At 41.4% G+C, this 19,047-nt stretch overlaps 1 protein-coding gene across 5 annotated transcripts in view; it reads right to left on the reverse strand.

Moving 5' to 3' along the window:
- The window catches only part of ANKS1A (ankyrin repeat and sterile alpha motif domain containing 1A), a 175,762-nt gene that overhangs the window by 88,324 nt on the left and 68,391 nt on the right, over positions 1-19,047 (reverse strand). For 3 of the 5 annotated variants that reach the window (XM_015585905.2, XM_015585904.2, XM_006907346.3), the window contains exons 4-11: positions 17,405-17,467; positions 10,813-11,109; positions 9,961-10,036; positions 9,575-9,676; positions 9,375-9,476; positions 8,015-8,211; positions 4,645-4,737; positions 16-136 (exon numbers count right to left, since the gene is read on the reverse strand). In XM_015585905.2, coding sequence (XP_015441391.1) covers positions 16-136; positions 4,645-4,737; positions 8,015-8,211; positions 9,375-9,476; positions 9,575-9,676; positions 9,961-10,036; positions 10,813-11,109; positions 17,405-17,467 — 1,051 coding nt within the window. The remainder of the gene's footprint in view (positions 1-15; positions 137-4,644; positions 4,738-8,014; positions 8,212-9,374; positions 9,477-9,574; positions 9,677-9,960; positions 10,037-10,812; positions 11,110-17,404; positions 17,468-19,047) is intronic. The other 2 variants (XM_006907348.3, XM_006907347.3) reach the window with 1 other exon arrangement.

A 19,047-nucleotide genomic window follows, 5' to 3' on the forward strand; every position in this document is an offset into this window, starting at 1 on the left:
GCGAGTGGCATGTACCTTTTGTTTTTCCGTCCACTGATACCAGCTTCTTTGTTTCTGCTGTTAACAACAGCTCATAAGGATGCTCATCCTCTTCCCTGGTTGTACTGCCCTGAACCCGGGGTCTCATGGCCAAGACCTAAGACAGAAAACACCACAGTACTTTTTATGCAGGTGGCTAATACCAAATAGGTTATATTGAACAAATTCAAGATTATTGGTTCCTTTTTCATCTGATAGGAAGAGAGGAAGAAAAAGTAAATAATTCGAGTGTCACATGGAATCACAACTACTTTTCTGGATATACACCTGTACTTCAAATCTCAATGGCCTTTGATTAAAACATTCCCCTTTCCTTACCTCATTTTATCTTTCAAAAAATCATAAATAAAATCTAAGATCCCCCCCATTCCCTTGCCTCTCCCATCTCCAGAATTCTGCATGATCTCTTTTCTGTGGATGATACCTCCCAAATGGAGCATAAAAACCTTCTTTCTCGACATTTCTTTTCTAATAGGCACACATACTACCCTAAGGCTGGTTTCCTTCCCACCTCCCGTGGGAATCAAAATGACTTCTGACTGACCCTGAATGATTGACATTTACTAGAAACAAAGTGCTCTGTAAGTCCTCTATTTTTGTGAGCCTTTCTTCACAGGTCCTGGGGCTTATAAGGAAGAATTTCCCCAAAGCCAGCTTCCTACCACATTTATAATAATTTTAAATTAATTCTATCAATCTTTGTTCTGAAACAGTCAAGTGGGTAGGCAGTATGTACTTCAGTGGAGAAAAAGCAGCTCTGTCTGCTGAGAAATCCCAAATCCTGGCAGCCAGTGTCTCTGGAAGTAAATGGACCAGAGCTGGCTCCTACACCTGCCAACTGGCTTTAGTCAGCTGAGGGCCTGGTGGCCACAGGTAATCATGGTACCAGAGTAGCCAAGCTTGAATCAAACTAGAAGTACCAGGATTAGTAGTAAAGCTGCACTGAGAGAGAGAATGGAGACCTCCGTCTCAGAGGGTAATTCTGGCTCACCTGTCCTAAAAGCCCAATAGGTTTCACAGGCAAATTAAGAATAATCACATACCAGCTATTAGGAGAGGAAACCAAAGCACAAAATCTCTCTTCTTGAGTGGTTAGGATAAGCAATATATTTATGAAGGTGAGGTGAAGGGGAGTTCCCAGTTCCACCTAACAATAACACCTTACAAATGTGATTCTCTGGCACACACAGACATTTCCCACAGCTCACCGCAAACAAATAGAGTTTGTGATTCATCACTGTTTTACTTCTTGGAGGCATAACTCACCATGTTACAGCCTAATGAAACAACAAGGATTCTCGCAGTCTCAGAGTAAATGAGAGACTGCAGCTCCTGTTTGTTAACAAGGCTGCCACTCTAAAGGCAGAATGATAGTCTCGATCCAAAATTCTGCCTAGCACAGCAGGAACCTCCACTTACTGAAAGCCACCTGGAAGCTAAAAGCTATTTCATTACAATGAGACATTTGTCTGTATTACTTATTCCTTTTGCCTCTTCATAGGAACACAATTAACGGAACAAAAAGGGACCATTAAGCAGTTCATTCAGTGTCAACTTAATACTAAAGGCTTTACAGATAGGAATTTGTGTTCTACATGTTTACACACCCATAGCTATCATTTAGGCAGAGCCCTGGCAACCTGTTTCTGTGAGTGTCCTGTACACAGTGAGGGCTCTCACACAGCCCCAGGCACACCTCTCTGAGAGGTATTTGACAGCCTGGATGCCTGACCTATAATATCCTTTCTTCCCAGGTAGAACAGGGCTAAGAACTTCCATCCGGAAAATCAGGCCCACCAGACCTGCATTCACTACGTGCCTAGCTCTTGTGCACAATGGCTAGAAGCAGAGAACCAGTATGTAGCAATACTGGAAGGGACCTAAACCACTCCTAGCCAGAGAGCACCTGGTTCCAGCTCCTTCATTTTTCAGATGACAAAAGCGTGTTCTCAGAGAGGTCTCAAGACTTGCCCAAGGTTACATAAAGAGCTCCCAGAAGAGCCAGGGCCATGAAATTCACCTCCCCGAATTCTGAACAAAGCTGGCCTCATTTTTGTCAGGGAAATATGATTTCTTCATCCAATTTGGACCTTTTTCCTCCTTCGGATGTCTAATGAGAGTCCCCACTCACACCCAGACAACTCCAATTTGTAGGGTGATATTTTTTGCTTGGTCTAGGCCCTTGATAGCTATGGGATTAAAATCTCACAATAAGGCAATAAACTGCTTTTCTTTGAGCCTTCTTAGCTCCCACTCAAGAAGCCCTGTGTCACAGTGAATATGGCAATAAGTGATTTTCAAAAGAAAGGATTCTGCTCTTTACTAAATTACTCCTTAATCTTTTTCCCCCTTTCTTCCAGGGTTAGCAATAAATCAAAGCCAAAACAAAACAAAAAAAACAAAAACAAAAACGAAAACATATTCTCTGCTATATGGAAAGCAACATTTTCGCTGCAGAGCAAAACAACCTAACTGTGACAATGGAATGGCTAGTCAGGGTATGGGCAGCTTTCTGAGAAGAGATATCATAGCAGCTGCAACTTCCCGTGAATGTTTAGCACATCTGAGCATAGAGAAGTCTGTGGTCAGACTAATGCAGCTGGCAGTCCATTTGGTGAGGCCAAAATATCTAAATAGCATGTGTGCACACACATGTGTGCATATATTAATGTTTTTAAACCAGTTTCATGATCTGATCATTGCTCTGATAAGCTTGCCTGGAGCCAGGTATACTCAGCTTCCCTTAAAGGCTTCTATAGGTCATCTGACAATGACAAGCCTTAGGAACAGGACACGAACACTGGGGCAGATTGTTTGCCAAATATAAATGTCTAAATTTCGATGAAATCAGTTCCTCCTAAGAGATGAGTATTAGGTTGGTAAAGCTTTGAGAGTATTAGAAATAAAGATGGTGAAGACTAGAGTCAAAAAAAAAAAAGTCTACTTTTGGAGAAGACCTAACCAAACGACAGCAAAGAGAATCTGCCTTGATCATTAAAAGGCTAATGACTCAGACTATATCACCTCTATATTCACGTACTTATAATCATCACTAAACAGGCAAAGCCAGGGTTCTCATGGTCTTCCAAATACTGACTCTGGTGGTCCAAATAACCCAGAATTCCAGGCTATTCAGAAGCAAGTCCTAGAAGATGTATCTCAGATAGTCTCCCATCCAGGAGAGTAATGTGGCAATTTCTCCTCTACCTCTTGACACTGTTATTGCCAAACTGTAAGTTCTAGAAAGCCTTAGGAGCACAGAAAGTCCTGGTTATCTAATATTTCTTTAAGAGCCTTGCTCTTATCCTTGGGCATTAGGAATTTTAATCTAAGTCTTTGTTAAAGAGGTGGCATAAGGCATTTACAGAGACCCAGCCCCAGATGAATATACTCCATATTACCAGGGATCTCTTGTAAAAAGGAAGTAATAAAGCAAATCTCTATAAAAACATGTGGGTATTTACTACATACACTTGTGTCTGCTGGCAATGTATTATTTATTACCCTAGAGGCTGTCATTATAGAGACCCCTAAGTTGAGACATGATAATAAGCATTTTTTAATTAAGGGATAAAAAGAAATAAGGACAGAATTTGTACCTAGCATAAAAATCGTCTTCTATATCCACCACCAACTTACATTCTTAAAATGGCTCCCTTGCATTTTATACATTTAGTTAAACTAAAGCAATACTTCTGGTTCTATGTGTTTACATTAAATAAAAGAGCCCATTTCACTGAACAGTCCATGGCAATACTGTAAAAAAACATTAACTCCTACTTCTAGGGATAAAGTAATGAGACTTAATTGACTAGTTTACATTAGCTAGTTTTTAAATTAAAGAACAATAAGGCACTGAATGAGCTACAAAAAAAAAAATACTAAAATTATGTAATATTTTAAATAAATACTCAATAAACATTCTCTGAATAGTAGGAAGAATTAAAGGAGCATTTTGAAGAGGAAAGATCAAGAAAAATGATTCTCTTCATAAACCTAAGTGAGAAATGGAATGACTTGCTTCATGATAACATTTCTTTTTTAAAAAGGTAGACTATTCTTTTCAAATAACTTTCTTTGATTCCTCCCCACCCCCACTATTCCTATTTCTCTTCTAATCCAGTCTTTATCATATTTTTCATGTTGGTTCTGGGGCAGATTCTTCATGTGAAATAAAGAGGGAAAATGCAAAAACAAAAATAAGATGTCTGGGGCAGGACCACCAAAGCTTGCTTATATGACACATTCCAGTGAACAGTGATTTGGGTGACACTGTACATTTTATCTCAAAAGACAACACAGGTGCAAAAGCAAAACATGAGTTTGGCTAGCCCATCAGAACCAGGAGAAAATGTGTATGCTTTACTTTCCTTGTGGCAAGGTAGGTCAATAATTGGCCTGTGTGTCAGAGAGCTCTATTAAAATTCTTTGCTTACTACTTTTGAGTGAGTTTAAAAATTCTTACTCCAGATTACTGATGTACAAAATACAAATTTACTACTCCAAAGAGGTGATATGAGAAAGCAAAGTCTTCTTCAAGCACATACTCGTGCGCTTCTCAAAAAATCATATTTCAATGATGAGAACAACCCCTTAACCCTCTACCTCAGAAGTTGTCAAGGGAAAATACTTCTTATCTATACGGTCTTCCTCCTCTTCATCGGGTGGTGGCTTTGCTGGAGGCGGTGGACGTTCTCTCTGTAGAAGAGAAAAAATAAGTACTTCATCATCTCTTTTTTCAAGTAGCTTTTTAGTTTACTCTTATCTTAGCTCTTGGAAATTAAATAGAATAATGTACAGAACTCCCCTGAGAGACCAAACTCATGGTTTAGTATCTGTTTAATATCTGAACAGATGGAGAATCTTGCTCTCACACACACACTGCAGTTAGTATGTTCTTAGCTTTTTGATGTTTATGGCAGAGATTATAAATACCTCTTTCACAACCTTGACCACAGTGAGAAATAACAGCACTGAAAACACATAAGTAACTGCCTTTTCAGAAAATGTCCTTCATAATACTGATACTTAAAACTCTAGTATAGGAAAACCTGTGGCTCAACTTTCAGTCTACTCTAAAAAGAAGAAACAGCAAGTCAAAAGAATCAACTTGTCAAAGAGTCCTAACAAACTAAAGTTATTAAGGAAGTAATGAGGAAAGTAATCAAGGACAAAAACATCACTTTCTGTCCAAACTTTGATGCCATCCCCATTTATTAGCAAAAGCTCATACTGGTCCTCTTATCCTTGGTCACCTTCAATGATTACTATTATGTATCATTAGCATATGAAAACCCTACTTCATCTCAACCCATTTTTAAAAAATAATATTTGTCAGTTATCTGTCCTAGAGCAGGGGGTTGGCGAACTTTTTCTTAAAGAGCCATAGAGTAAATATTTTCAACTTTGCCAACTCTGCCATTGCATTGTAAAAGTAGCCATAAAAAATATGTAAATGAGTGAGTGTGGCTGTGTTCCAATAAAACTTTAATCACAAAAAGAGGCAACTGGTTTGTGGCCATAGTTTGCAACCCCAGCCATGGAGCAAGACACTCATCAAGGAGGGGATCAGTTAGATCATTAATTAGTTGGTCACTTTCAGGAATATACAGACTGATATTTGGTGAAAGAAAGCTGAAGAGAGGTTTGCCATTGTGCCTGCACTACTTCCAACCTCATTTCTATTCCAAAGTTTGATGATCAATGTTCTTATGGGGAAGGGAATGGGAACCTGAAACAAGAGTTGGCTTGCAGGCTCAGTCCCTGGCTTGTAGGTCAGTTCGCTGTGCTGCTGGGACAGGCGTATATGAAACGTCAGGGCAGAGGTGAATGCTGAATTATCTGAGAACCTCAGAGAAAGCTACAAGGAAAGATGTTTCTTATGTTTTAGGAGCTGCCAGAGTTAGCATTTGGCATCCGTGATCTCTCTATTGAAATATGCTTCACTGCTCGGTTTTAAAACTCGAAAAAACAGTCATTCCCACAGTCCCTGGAACCAGATGGATGCCCAATGGCAACAACTTCGACACAGGTTCATATGTTGAAGCCAAACAAAACAATTTATATCAGATTTCCCACTAAGTCCTATTTTCCCCACCCTTCTTTGCTCCAGAAGTGCAGGAACAAGCCTGGTCCCAGGGCCACTTTGTAAGGAAGGGAATAGCAAAAGCAGCAGGCCTGTAATCTACACCAGTTATCCAACCTTGGGACACACAGAACTGAGGAAAAACAAAATAAAATACAACAAAAAGACCCATCCTAGAAGGTTTCCTAAAGCTAAAGGAGCCTAGAAAGAGTAATAGGAAAGCCTTTGGTGGAAGTGATCACCAGGGGCATTGGAAGGAAAGAAAAGCCTGATCCTCTTTCTTCTAACATCAAAACTTCGGCCCAGGGCCTGGAAGCCTGGAGCTGATTTATATATACCATCCATTGTGTTCACAAGATGTATAATAGTCCCTCGGCCACAGTTAATTACCAACGACCAGGAAGGTAGCACAGCCACAATATACGCAAGTGAACATGGCAAAGCATGCACCCCAAGATGTATCAGTTTCTATTTAGAAGGACCATATGAGGCTAGATTCCTAGAGGAGGATGGAAGAAAGGGACTGTAAATCAGTGGCTAAGCCCCACAGGAACTTGGTTATTCAAAGCTTCCTCAGGAACCCTGTGTTCTTCTTGCAAAGCCTCTGGCTCCCTCTAATGGGCATCACCGGTAAGTACCACTTAAGCAACTCCTTTCCTCCACAGGTGGATTTGCTTAATTCATTTGTATCTAACAGCAACAGAAGTAAAAAAAACTTGCTCTGTCTACAGAAGCACAATACCAGTGGTCCTCGGCGTATGCATTGGCTTTCACTGCTCACAAGTTTTACCACAGTCCTTGATCATACCCTCTCTAGTGGGCTACCACAAGGCTGGTGAGCCTTTCCAAAATCCGTACTGAAATGCAGGGTCTCATCAAGGGCAGGGCAAGGAGGCTAACAGAAAAGAGCACCAAGAAACATCACGCCACTCCCAGGGCACACCTGGAAAGCCCAAGGATCACCTAGCAGCTAAAAGATCATCAAAATGGTCATAAGCTGGATTCAGACCGAAAGGAAAAAGTCAGCCTCTCCAACAAGAAGAAATAATATACACATGAAAATATGCCTCAAGGTGAGATTATCACTGGGATCCTGTTAGAGCAATGGCCAGTTTAATAAAATCACAGAGCTCAAAACTTCAAATTACTATGCCTGCCATGCAGGAAGGAAGGTCAATGGGACCACTCATTCAGGCTTAGGCGCACAGTAAAACCCCAGGTGAGAAAATGGGGGTAAGGAGTCTGAAGAACAATGTACAAGGCCAGAAGTAGAAGCAAATACCAGAGAAAGAAGCAATAAGACAAGAAGGTAGGCCTTGAGAAGGAAGAATTCAGGGCTGTCCTCATCCTATGATTTCAGTGGCTGGAAGGGTTATAATCACTAGGAAAAACAGGAGAGCAACATACTAACACATGCGATGTCTGATCAAACCTTGCTACAACCCTGAAAAATTCAGAAATCTGTCCAGATCCAAACAGATAATTCTTTGAGGGCAAATGGAAGGTGAGCATGTACTCAGGTCAGACAGAAACTTATTTCACTGAGCTCTTTCACCATCTGAACTGCTCTCCAGAGAGAAAAAACACAGAATATAGGAAAGACCCAAAGACAGAGACAGCACTAAGACAAAGTAGAAATAATTTGTTCTAAGGCCAAAAAGTAATAGAAAGATGCAAACGGATTACATTGAAATTGGAAAAACCAAAATTCTACCTCAATGCAACCACAGTAAGAGGGAGACGTGGCAAAGCCCCAGGACAACAGGGGAGGAGGATCCAGGTCTCTGACATGCCAGCTGGCACTAGGGGTCACACTCTTCCCCCTAGCCCCACACAGGAGCACAGCGGGCAACAAAACCCCCAGGTTGCTGAGGGCCCCAGGCCACATACAGGCCTCACTCCAGCAGCTTTCACTCCTGCTGCCTCAGCCTCCTTGTTCATGGAGTCTAGGTCAGATGATCGCCCGCTGGCCATGCTGTCCAAGGAATGACAGGAGACAGCATTGCACAGCGCCTCATAGGGATCCTCCTCTTCAGCATTTGTGTCAAAATCGATGATCAGTTCAGTCACTGATTTCTCCACGTCACCTGGAGAGGCGGTTAGAGAAGAGTCAATGAAAGTAGAGCACAATCTCAAGTTTCCAACCACTGCGACAATCCAAATTCCCAAATACCTCAACACCATGATAGCATAAACTTAAACCATAAAATGTAGCAAAGTACAACTAAACTACTTAAGTAATCCTTAAAATTCTTGATAAGAGCCTCCATGTGCTCAAGCAAAATAGAGGATGACGAAGCCTTTCTGAGACAGAGGCACTGAACAGCTGTTAGACTCACTCACTAGGTAACTACAAACCTCAGAGTATCTGGGATCCAAGCTTATGACTGCAAAATTACCAACTGTTATAGAACAGGGATCTCTGGGTCACTGCAAATAGTCAAAACTATAACCAACAAATCCTTAAAAGCTAATAGTTTAGTGAATTACTAATCCCATTATTAGATTATGAGGTCAGAAAAAATGTGATAGGGAGAGAACAAGTACTCCACAGTAAAGACAGACTGAGTACACGTTAACCCTTGTATTTCTGTACTCCTTAGAAAAATCCTTTTCCATTTTAGTGTCTGGCTTTGTTCTGTTTCTCTAGATTTTTTTTATTGTGATGTGTGTGTGGGGAAGGTGTCGGTCAGTATTTTATCTTTCTCATTCATCACACCTAGGACCCAAAAGGCTGCTCAATAAATCTGAAAAGGTGGATCCTGGCAGTACTATGGAGGCTGGACTACCTAAGCTAGCACCCAGACCAAATTTATAAGCCAAATGATATGTTACCAAAATCTTCCAGATGCACATCTACCAACCAGATGACACGCATTAAATATTTACTGTGGGCCAACTACGCTCAAGACACTATAGTGTGTGTTAGGAAAAAAAGGTTTCACTGAGATTTGAATTTATCTTGAAATTATCTTGTCTACTACACATCCCAAAATAGATCTCACAGAGCCAACTGTGAAAGTAAAGAATAAAATAAAGTAGGAAAGAAGAGGTCTGCTGTCAAAGGCCTAAGCTATATTCAATAAAACTTCATATAGTAGTTGGGAAAAAATGAATTTGAATATGAACTTATTAAGTACCCCTAACTCCCTGAAATTATTATTTAAATTAAGATTTTCCATTTTGCTAAAGAACGTTCAACTCTTTTCGAGCCGAGAGCCCCTTTGCTGGCAGAGAAGAGCCACCTTACCCTGAGACTTCTGGGATGTGGAGTCCATACTGGAGATGAGAGGTGGCTGGGGTGTGGGAGTTTTATCTACCTCTTTTGCACTTCTTTTTCCGGTCATGTGATCTACATGGAAAAACAAAAAAAAAAGCTGCACCAAATGCAAATGCCTTGGTTTGGCTAGTGTGTCCTCTGGTCACCCCGACAGGGAGATGGGCTGATACCTTCGATAAGTGCTGCTATCTGCTGGCTCTTTTGAGAAGGCAGTTCTTGGACAGTGTCTAGGGCAGTCAGTCCACGGTTATCTTTTATGTTGACATCAATTCCTAGAAAGGCACACCAGGTAGACCAGTGGAGTGAGTATTTTCAAGTGAGCCCCAATGAGGGTCAAATTCCAGGACACCTAACACTCCCAGCAGCATGACCAACATTTTTCATCCAAAGCCATTTAATCCAGCTATTCATGAACAATTCATACATTTGCAATCAGTGGAGACATACATTCATTGGGTTCAAATGCAGCCAGCAAAAATCTCCCTCCAGGGAGGCTAGAGAGAAACAATCCCAACCCTGGCATGCTGTGTAGACAAGAGTGCTGCCGACCTCTCACCTGCAGCCAGCAGGATTTGTACCACATCGGTCTTGCCAAACAAAGCAGCCTCATGCAAAGCACTGCCCTTCTCCGTCTGGAAAGCAAACGAGAGCGCAGAGCAGCATGTCATCAGAAAAGTGACCCAGTTTTGGCGTGGCTTAACACGACAAACGGAACATAGACAAGAAGGGACAGGAAAATAAAATAAACCACACAAAGTCCCCTGTCATTATCTTTCCTATTTTTCTTGTCTGGATTCCAAAACCACAATCATGGCCTGTACATCGAGGGTGTTTGCTGTGCCACCAGCAGGCCACACGTGACTAACGGTAGTTACTCTTGGAGCCACCCATTGGTAAAACGCCTCAAAACTCCACCTTCCTGGGTGTAAGGAATAATGAAAAGAAAAGTACAAGGGGAAAAAAAACACCTTAACTTCAAGTGTGGTTTGGTCAATGCAAAGCCTAAGGACTTTCATTCATCTGAATGAAGCAAAAGTGAAAAGCCACAGGAAATGCTAAGTCTCCTGTTGGCAAAATCAAGTTGATGGGATTTTGGAGGTGCTAAATGGTGGCAGTGGGAACATATGTATAGAAAGATAATGAAACTTTCTATTTTCGAGAGCTTGTCCATAATCACATCTTTTCAGGGTATAATGATTATATTTTAACCCTAAAAAGAAAAAAAAACAAACTCACTGGGGAGTTTGTCTCTAAAGTTTCACAGTAAAATGAGTCAACGAATGGAAGGAAGCATCTGACATGTGATACGGAACGTGCTAAATAATAACACAGCCCAGCAGCATGGTACTTATGCCTTTTCTAAAATGACTAAGTCCCTTGAGCCTGGGAGGTCTATTGGTCCAGCTACCTGGTAGTTGCTATCCATGCCAGCATCCAGGAGCACCTGGACCACAGCTCTGTGGCCATTCCTTGCCGCCAAGTGCAGAGGGGTGTGCTTCTTAGTGTTGCAGCTCAAGAGGTTGGGGTGTGCATTGAGGAGCATCTTCACCACCTCCAGTCTCCCATAGAGCGCAGCCAGGTCCAGAGGTGTCTCAAATTTGTTGTTGCGCATGGTGGGGTCTGTTAGCTCCTCTAAGAGGACCTTCACCACCTCCGTGTGGCCATACTGTGCTGCACAATGCAGGGCCGTCTCGTTGTCATTGTTCTAAAGAGTTAACAAGCAGATCACATCAGAACGGTGACTGGCATATGACTAGGACAATCACACATAAAACCAATGAAATTTAAATGAGAAAAATAGCAGCAATACTTGGGGACTAATAGAAGTCAGTCTGAATCTAGACATACTCCCCTGCGAACAAGCCCAACTGCTCTAATCAGCCACGTCTTGCCCCAATTACTGCAAGAGGGGAGCAGTCATCTCCTTAGCATTTGCAGCCTCCTTTGTGCTGTGAAGGAAGTGTCTCCAGATTGTAAAGAGAGCAATCTAGGGAATGTGGCAGGTCTTGGGTAGAAGCCCTGGCACAGACAAATGCCAATAATATCACTGCCATTGATTCATTTTAAACTTCAACTGGTTTTATAATTTATATTTAGTCAACCCTGTGGTTCTGATTCTTCATTTGTTGACCATCCATTGATTCACACACAAGCTTTTATTTGCATGCAAATCAACCAGCCAACAATGAAAGTAACAGAGCAGAGCACCAAAAGTCACTCTCAAGATATCAGCAAACAGCCATTTCCAGGGGAGGGAGGCACCTGAGCCCAGTCACAGAGGAATATGGGACCCTGATGCTGCCCTGTGCCTATTCCAGAAGCCTGTACCAATCCATGCATGCAGAATCTACAGCACAGGGTAGCACTTCTTCAATCAGACACTGGAATGTTTTGTGTGAGAGGTGCAAAATATTCAAAATTGTAACACTGCCATCAATTCGAATTTATAACCCCATGATCCTTTAATGCCAATTTTGCTTCAAACTAAAGGTAGAACATGGGATAAAACAGGAGAAGTTTGTGGTTTTTCAATCATCAAAAGCAAACTGTTAACTATTCCAATTATGCTCTTTCTTTTACTACTACTGACAATGTATAATTAGAGCAGGAATAAAGTGATTTCCATGACCTTTCCTTTTTAAAAGCACTAATGAAAATAATTGTCTCATAAGATTTTGAGAGTCCTGAATTTATTCAGGAGGCTTCTGCTATTTTAGGGAAACAAAGCTTACGAGGGGAGTTGTCCATCAAATCAATATTATGCACCTTTCAGTGGTCAAAAGGTAAAAATTAATGTTTCCACAATTGATTTAATTCAATTAATGACATTAAAAATAACAGACTAGAAGTTACCCAAGCATGCATGCAATTCCATCTGCTTTTGATCTGGCATTTGACTGCATCATTTTTTCCAGCTACACCAATTGTACCAGGAAGATCCAGAGCTGCTGGGAACAAGGTCCCAAAAGGCCAGAAGGATAGCAAAGAAATTTTAAAAATGAAATAAGGGTAGAAAGGTGGTAGCAGGAGCCACATGCAAGATAAATGCACACAGATAAACAGAGGACACAGCACTGAGTTCAAACGTGACTCAGGAGAACAGCAGCTGAGAAAGTGCAGACACCTTCACTGGCCAAAGACACAGCCACTTAGCAACGGCCTCTTGTGGTACAACTCGGTCCAAGGAGCAAATTCCATGTCAACTTAAAAGTCTGGAGGGAAGGGGAAATGCTAGGTAGAAAGTAAATCCTTGGGATTTCCTGTGCCAAAAAACCATTTAGGACACTCATTTTGAATTCCCAATTCCTATTAAGCTATGGCATGAGTACCCTGAGCAAACTTAAGAGCTGTCACTTCACTTTCTCATGATGAAAAGAAAACTCACAGGACCTTTCTGTAGAGTGATCCTGGGGCCAAGTGGCAATCCAAAGAAGTTTAAGAGGATTCTCAGGGTTTTATATCTCAAGATTAGCATGACAGCAAGGGCCAAGAAAGTCAGCTTATTCTTATTAAAATTCCAATCCAGAAAACCTTGTTTGCTCTGAAACAGATATTGTTGTTTCTTTTATATCCAAGTTGTCTCCCAACTACCAGAATAATCTGTCCTTGACTTGGTAAAAAGCATACCATGAGGGCCTGAAGAACTGTAAAATTCCACTATCCAGCAAGAAAAAAAAGTCTTCCGTTTGTTTGTTTTTTTGCCAGAACTAAGGCAGCTGCCAAAAAGCTGCCTTGCTATAAAAAGGCAAGGTCTTGATCACTACTAGGCAAATTTTCCACCTATGTTAAAAATGGCCTAACCACATCTCTGCAGAACATTACGCTCACATTCGCAGTGTAGGAAGCATCTTACTTGTGTTTCACTCTTGCCAGATACAGTCTGTTCACTATAATAATCTTGAGTTTATGCCTGTGGTGAGCACATCTCTCAAATTCAATGCAGGCCATCACAATGAGCTCTTACTACAATTTCCCCTTTGAGCCTGACAATTATCAGGGCAGGAACTCACTAAGCGTTGATGCATGGACCCACAAGAAGAGGAGGGATTCCAAGGAGTGCACAGACTCATAGCCACCTGGAATCCTTCTCTTGCACACCTTCCAAATTGCAGCACAGGTGCTCACAACACCTCAAGAGTTCCCAGAATCATATTACTATGTATCTGGTCTGAGGAAAGGGACTGAGATGAAATATCCCAATTTTCTCCAAAGTCTTTCACAAAGTCTCCATTCTTGCCCATCTTGAGATCACTTTCATTTTTCCTTACTATGATCAGTACTTCTAATAAAAAAAAGCCCCCAACACCCTTTATATCCAGAGATCTCATTCAATGTTTAAATCCATTATATTTATGCATTTACACATACACACACACTACAAGCAGCAGAAAACCATACAGAAACATTTCCATGGCTTTTCTCTTCTTGGAACTATTCAAAACCATCACCTCCCAGTACTTAGATTACAGCCCAACTGCACTCCTGTCCATTGTTGACAGATACCTAAGTTAGGGACACTCGGGTTACAGCCCTCTGTAGCGATAATGGTATAGGCAATAGAAATATACCGAAATTGGAACAAAAGGACAAACTACGTCTACTGAGATTTAGAAGATACAGGAGAAACATGAGAACTGAGTCCTTCATGTGGAATAAGTTAGACTTACTCTGTAACGTTCTAGAAGGCAGAACTTTGACCAACAGATAGAAGGTTTAGAAAGACAGATGTCAACCAAGCATAAGAAATCAAAAATCGGTGGAATCTCAGGAGAATAATTCTGTTTGTTACTAGGAGAAATAAACAAACAAGTAAAATAAGAGATAGATGGCCCACATTTTAGGTGAGAGAAGACTCCTGCTCTGAGTGGAAAGTTGGCTTAACTCAGCGGTTCTCAAACTGGCTTCGTTTAGGAATTACATGGAACTTAAAAGCAGCTAAGTCCTAGCCCAGACTTGCCAGGATAGCACCTCAGAAGGTAAAGCCCAGGAAAACTATTATTCGAAAGCTTACCAACCTAGCAGGTACCAACTTAACCAAGCAATCATTCATCATTATCAAGAATGAGACAAACTGACATCATGTGCCTTGTGATGTGATGCACTAAAAAGGACATAACATTACTCCTGTGGCATCCCTGCCAAAAATGTATAACCTGAATCGAGGCAATATCTGGTAAACTCAAACTGAGGGACGGTCAACAAAACAACAGGCCTGTACTCTTCAAAATTGTCAGTGTCATGAGCGCCTGAGGAACTGACTCACGTTATGTATGATCCTGGATTTGATCCTGGACCAGAAAGAAATTGTTCCAGGGGACATTACTGAGGCAATTAGTGAAATTTGAACATAGATTTTATATTAAAATTGGAAATTTTCTCCAAATTAAAAGTTTTATAAAAGCTTGCTAGGTATTCTGACACAACCAGATAAGCTGAGCAACATGCGGAGACAACTGGTCTATATAACTTCCAGGCCTCTTCCAGCTCTAAGACTGAATAATTTTTAAGTGTACAGAAAAATAGATCTACACTAAAACAAATATGATTGTTGCTCATCTTATGCTATTCGAATTAAGTTAAAATTATTTAACTTAGAGGGTAAAAAACAATTTTAATGATTCCACTTTAGCTAAGGATGATTTATGTTTGGACTGATTTATTCTGACTTGTGAAAAAGGAAAGCTCCACAGGTCAAAGAGGAAGAATGAAAGCTCATGAAAACTACCTCCACTCCCCAAGAAGGCATCTGAGACATCTTCCATTTCCACAGGTGCCTGCTACTACTTAGCCCATAAAAGTCCTTTAGCAAAGCAATTCCTAAACACAAGCCAGGTCAATAAAAACCCTAAGTCGGGTCAGGAAAATACCTAGGGAGGTCAGGATCAAATCAGCTCAAGAAGAGTTTGCATTCTTAGCACAACCCAAACAGCTTTTTATCCGTTGAGCATCGGTTGCCCTGGGGGTGGAGGTCGGGGGAGGGGGGAAAGGGTAGTATTTCCAAGGAGAGAAGTATATTCTTATTCTGGTTAGACAAATTTTCTTTTATGTGTGCAAAATCAAGGGGTAGGAAAATGTGCTTTCAAGAACCCAAGTCCTACCCTTTAATCAGAGCTTTACAAGCTAACTGAACTAACTGCAGAGTGGGAAAGCAATCACTTTGAGGTGCTTCCCCCCAAAATAAAACCCTGAACAGACTCATTGAGCAATGTTCCATTATGTTTCACCCACCAGCAACAAAGAACAAATTTCAAAATGCATTTCAGAAATATCACATTATGTATTCCTTTTAAAATTACCAGATATTTTTACTTTATGTACATTATCCTATTTAAACTCCAAAACAATCCACCAAATTAAATAGTAAACTGAGGCTCAGAGAGAGAAAGAAACTCACTCAAGTCAACAAAACCAAGTAAGTGATAGCATAGAATTTGCATTCAGGTCTCACTTGAAAGACAGTGACCTGTGAGAGTTCTCTGTCACTTTCAAAAAAAAAAGAAGAAAACTAAAACAGAGTATCTTCCTATTTTGAAGATTAAAAAACAGAATTTGAAGAGTGGGCCAAAACAAAAGCTAACGTGTTCCACTATCCCAGATCAAACTGTTTCTCCAACAATGAAGCCCAACAGCTGAAGAAAATCTTTCACAGAGCCTGCCTAGGTTCAGTCAGTAAAGGGCTTCATTTGCTAAATCAGGATTTCTCAAAGAACATAAAATATCTGGCTTGCTTCTGAGAGCTTGTTTGGAGGTTCTAGTAGGGGAGCGCAGCTACTCCTATACCCTTGACCGAAGAATGGTACTCTCTTCTATCAGGGAAGGTCGTCCTCTTCGACCGAGTGTGCAGCTTCGGGAGGGACGCACATGGAGTGGTGAGGGAGGAAGGGGACACCCGCCTAGCCAGCCAGATCAGCCGAATCAACCCTGGCGATCAATGGGGTGAAAGATGTCGCAGCCAGAGCACCCTCACATCCTGCCTTGCTTTTGGAAACATGCAGAAGTACCTTATATTTCCCTTCCCTAAGGCTGCTGAATTCGGAGCAAGTGAAAGGCAGCTAGTGTGAGTAATGCAGTGACTCAACTAAACTCCAGATTGTTGCCAAAAAGCAAACCTCATCTGAATGAAAACTCGGAATCAGAAACAGCAGGTGAGAGCGCTGAGGAAAGAGGCTAACACCATCACCCGACCCACATACTCTGCTGCCCGATGCGGTAGAGGCTAGAGGGGCAGTGAGCACAGCAGAGCGGGGCAGTTCGTCACCAGGCCTATCAGACAATATATTACCAGTCCCGGCCTCACAGCAAGACGCAACAGAAGTGTCCCGCTTGGCCCTGCAACTTCATTTTCTATTTAAGAGTCCTTCCAAGGGCCAAGAGTGACCGAGCAGAGAGAGAGGCTAAGTGGCTAGGGAGAAGAGGCAGAGGCTTTAAAGCCCCAGGCAGAAATGCACAAACTCAAGGAAATGAGAGGGGAGCCACAAGCAACAGCTCTTAAGTCACCCTGCCCTCTCCCCCATACAATTACCACAAGCTATTGAAAATCAGATTTTACTTCAAAAGAAACATAGAAGACAGACTAAGAATAATTTTTTAATCCAGGAAATAAAAATGAATCATTTTTCTGTGCTTCTCAAAAGTAAGCTAATTTGACATCTTTTAATTGTTTTTGAATTTAAATTTTAGAAATCACAATAGTAAATTATGCACGCATGGTTCCACCTTTTTTCCCACTTCTGCCACTTCTAAGCTTTTCAGCCATTCCAGAAAAAGCACCTAACCTTTCCAGAATTAGTATGGATCCTAAAAACAAAAACAAAACCCACTGAACCTGCATTTTCCCACTCCCCACTCTCAGACAAGCCAAAGGCAGATGGGCTGAAGCAGACAACAGTCAGGGTGGTGAGGAGGAGCCCGAGTGGACAAGAGTGGAAGCCAGAGAGGATCAAAGAGAAAGTGTAGCTTGAAGAAATGATGCAGAGGAATCCTGGCAGCAAAGTACACACCTTGGCATTGATATAAGGGTCAAAGGGGCCGTACTTTTTGAGTTCTTTGATCTCAAGAGCATTCTACAAAAAGGAGAGGAAAAGAAAATGTGATGATAAAATGGATGAAATATATCAAAGCAATGCACAGCCCTGAGGGGGCCCAACACTAGAACTTGGATCTGTGTGCCTCTAAAGGAAGTTATTGGGGAAGATAATCTACAGGGCTTGGCAATCATCACCCCCTCCTATTCGAGCATCTAACTGGAACCACAGCAATGGTTTTTAATGTAGTACTGTCACTACTATCTACATCCATTAGCTTCTTCAAGCTACTGCAGCCGTGCTGCCCAGCCCCTGCCCCACCCACCTGCCTGCCAGATACTCAAAGCACTGGGCTGTTGTCCCAACTATCAATGGATAGGCCAGGCAGGAGGCGGCTGTGAGAAGGACAAGCTAGCATACTCAGGTGGCTCAAAAATCCAAGCAGCTGTGTTCCAAGGCAAAAGTGAGCAAAGACAGGATTAGAAACAGTTACTGAAAATTGCTCAAATGAGAAGGACTTGAATGGGTGACTTGTGTTTTCAACCTTGAGGAATATTACTTAAAAGCAAACTTCCTTATAAATTTCCTCCAGATACAAGAAATTAGAGTCACTTTAGCCAGGAGGAGTAAATCGCATTTAGATTCTAAAGAGGCCATTCTAAAGAGGCATCTGCATTCCTAATGCTATAAAATATCCTCATTTATGATCTTAAATGTCTATTGCTTACCCATCCAGATACTACAAACCAACAGAGGAAAGGGAGGCTGATTAACAGCTATATACACGTCATCTCTAAATTGGGACATTTGGAGCACTGCTTTCATTTTCTCATACCTCAGAGTAATGCTATCCGCCTCTTATTCAAAGTCATGCTCCTAACAGCTCACTGAGAGTGTGCACGGTCTCTCTGACAGATGGACTTGCAAGAAAGATTTCCCCAATTTTTGAGGAATAACCCTGATCTAATTCTACAGGTAATTTAACAATCTCCTCTCAGCAAAGTCATTAGGAAAAGTCCTAAACTTGGTGAGAAAGCATGACATCTCTCTTATTCAAGCAACTTAGAAAAGTACCTGCTTCAGTTCAGAGCAGAGAGGAAGATAGGAGAATGGCTTATCATATAAGGAAAGCCCATCTCCTCTCAGATCCAAACTACATGGAGTTGTATTTTATAAGAGGCTTGTCTAGAATGTGCATAATTCAAGTATAACTTTTCCAAAGTAATAAATGTAAAGAAGAGAAAGTATAGACTCAAGAGTGCCTAAGTCCATGGCCATTGCAAGGTATTTTTACTCCAATGCTGCCTTTTTTATTTGCTAAAAATTATCTCTGCTTTGTCAAAGCATGGTCACTCTTATATTAACATTAGAGGACACTGTGGAAATGATCTTCATTCTGTTGAATCCCTCCTGACCTCCACTCACGTTTTTGTGAGCTCACTTTTCAGCACCAGCTGAGTACTTCCACTTCTGCAAGTTCTGATGCATGTAAAACAACAGCATGGTTCACACAGTATGGCATGCATCAGGAGCTAAAGCTGCATTACCAGGCTAATGGCATAAGCACAAATGGGAATTAATTAAGCCCCCCAGCTTGAAATGGACTCTAAGCAATTTTG

This window comes from Pteropus alecto, unplaced genomic scaffold, assembly GCF_000325575.1.
Source record: "Pteropus alecto unplaced genomic scaffold, ASM32557v1 scaffold202, whole genome shotgun sequence".
NCBI classification, from domain to species: domain Eukaryota; kingdom Metazoa; phylum Chordata; class Mammalia; order Chiroptera; family Pteropodidae; genus Pteropus; species Pteropus alecto.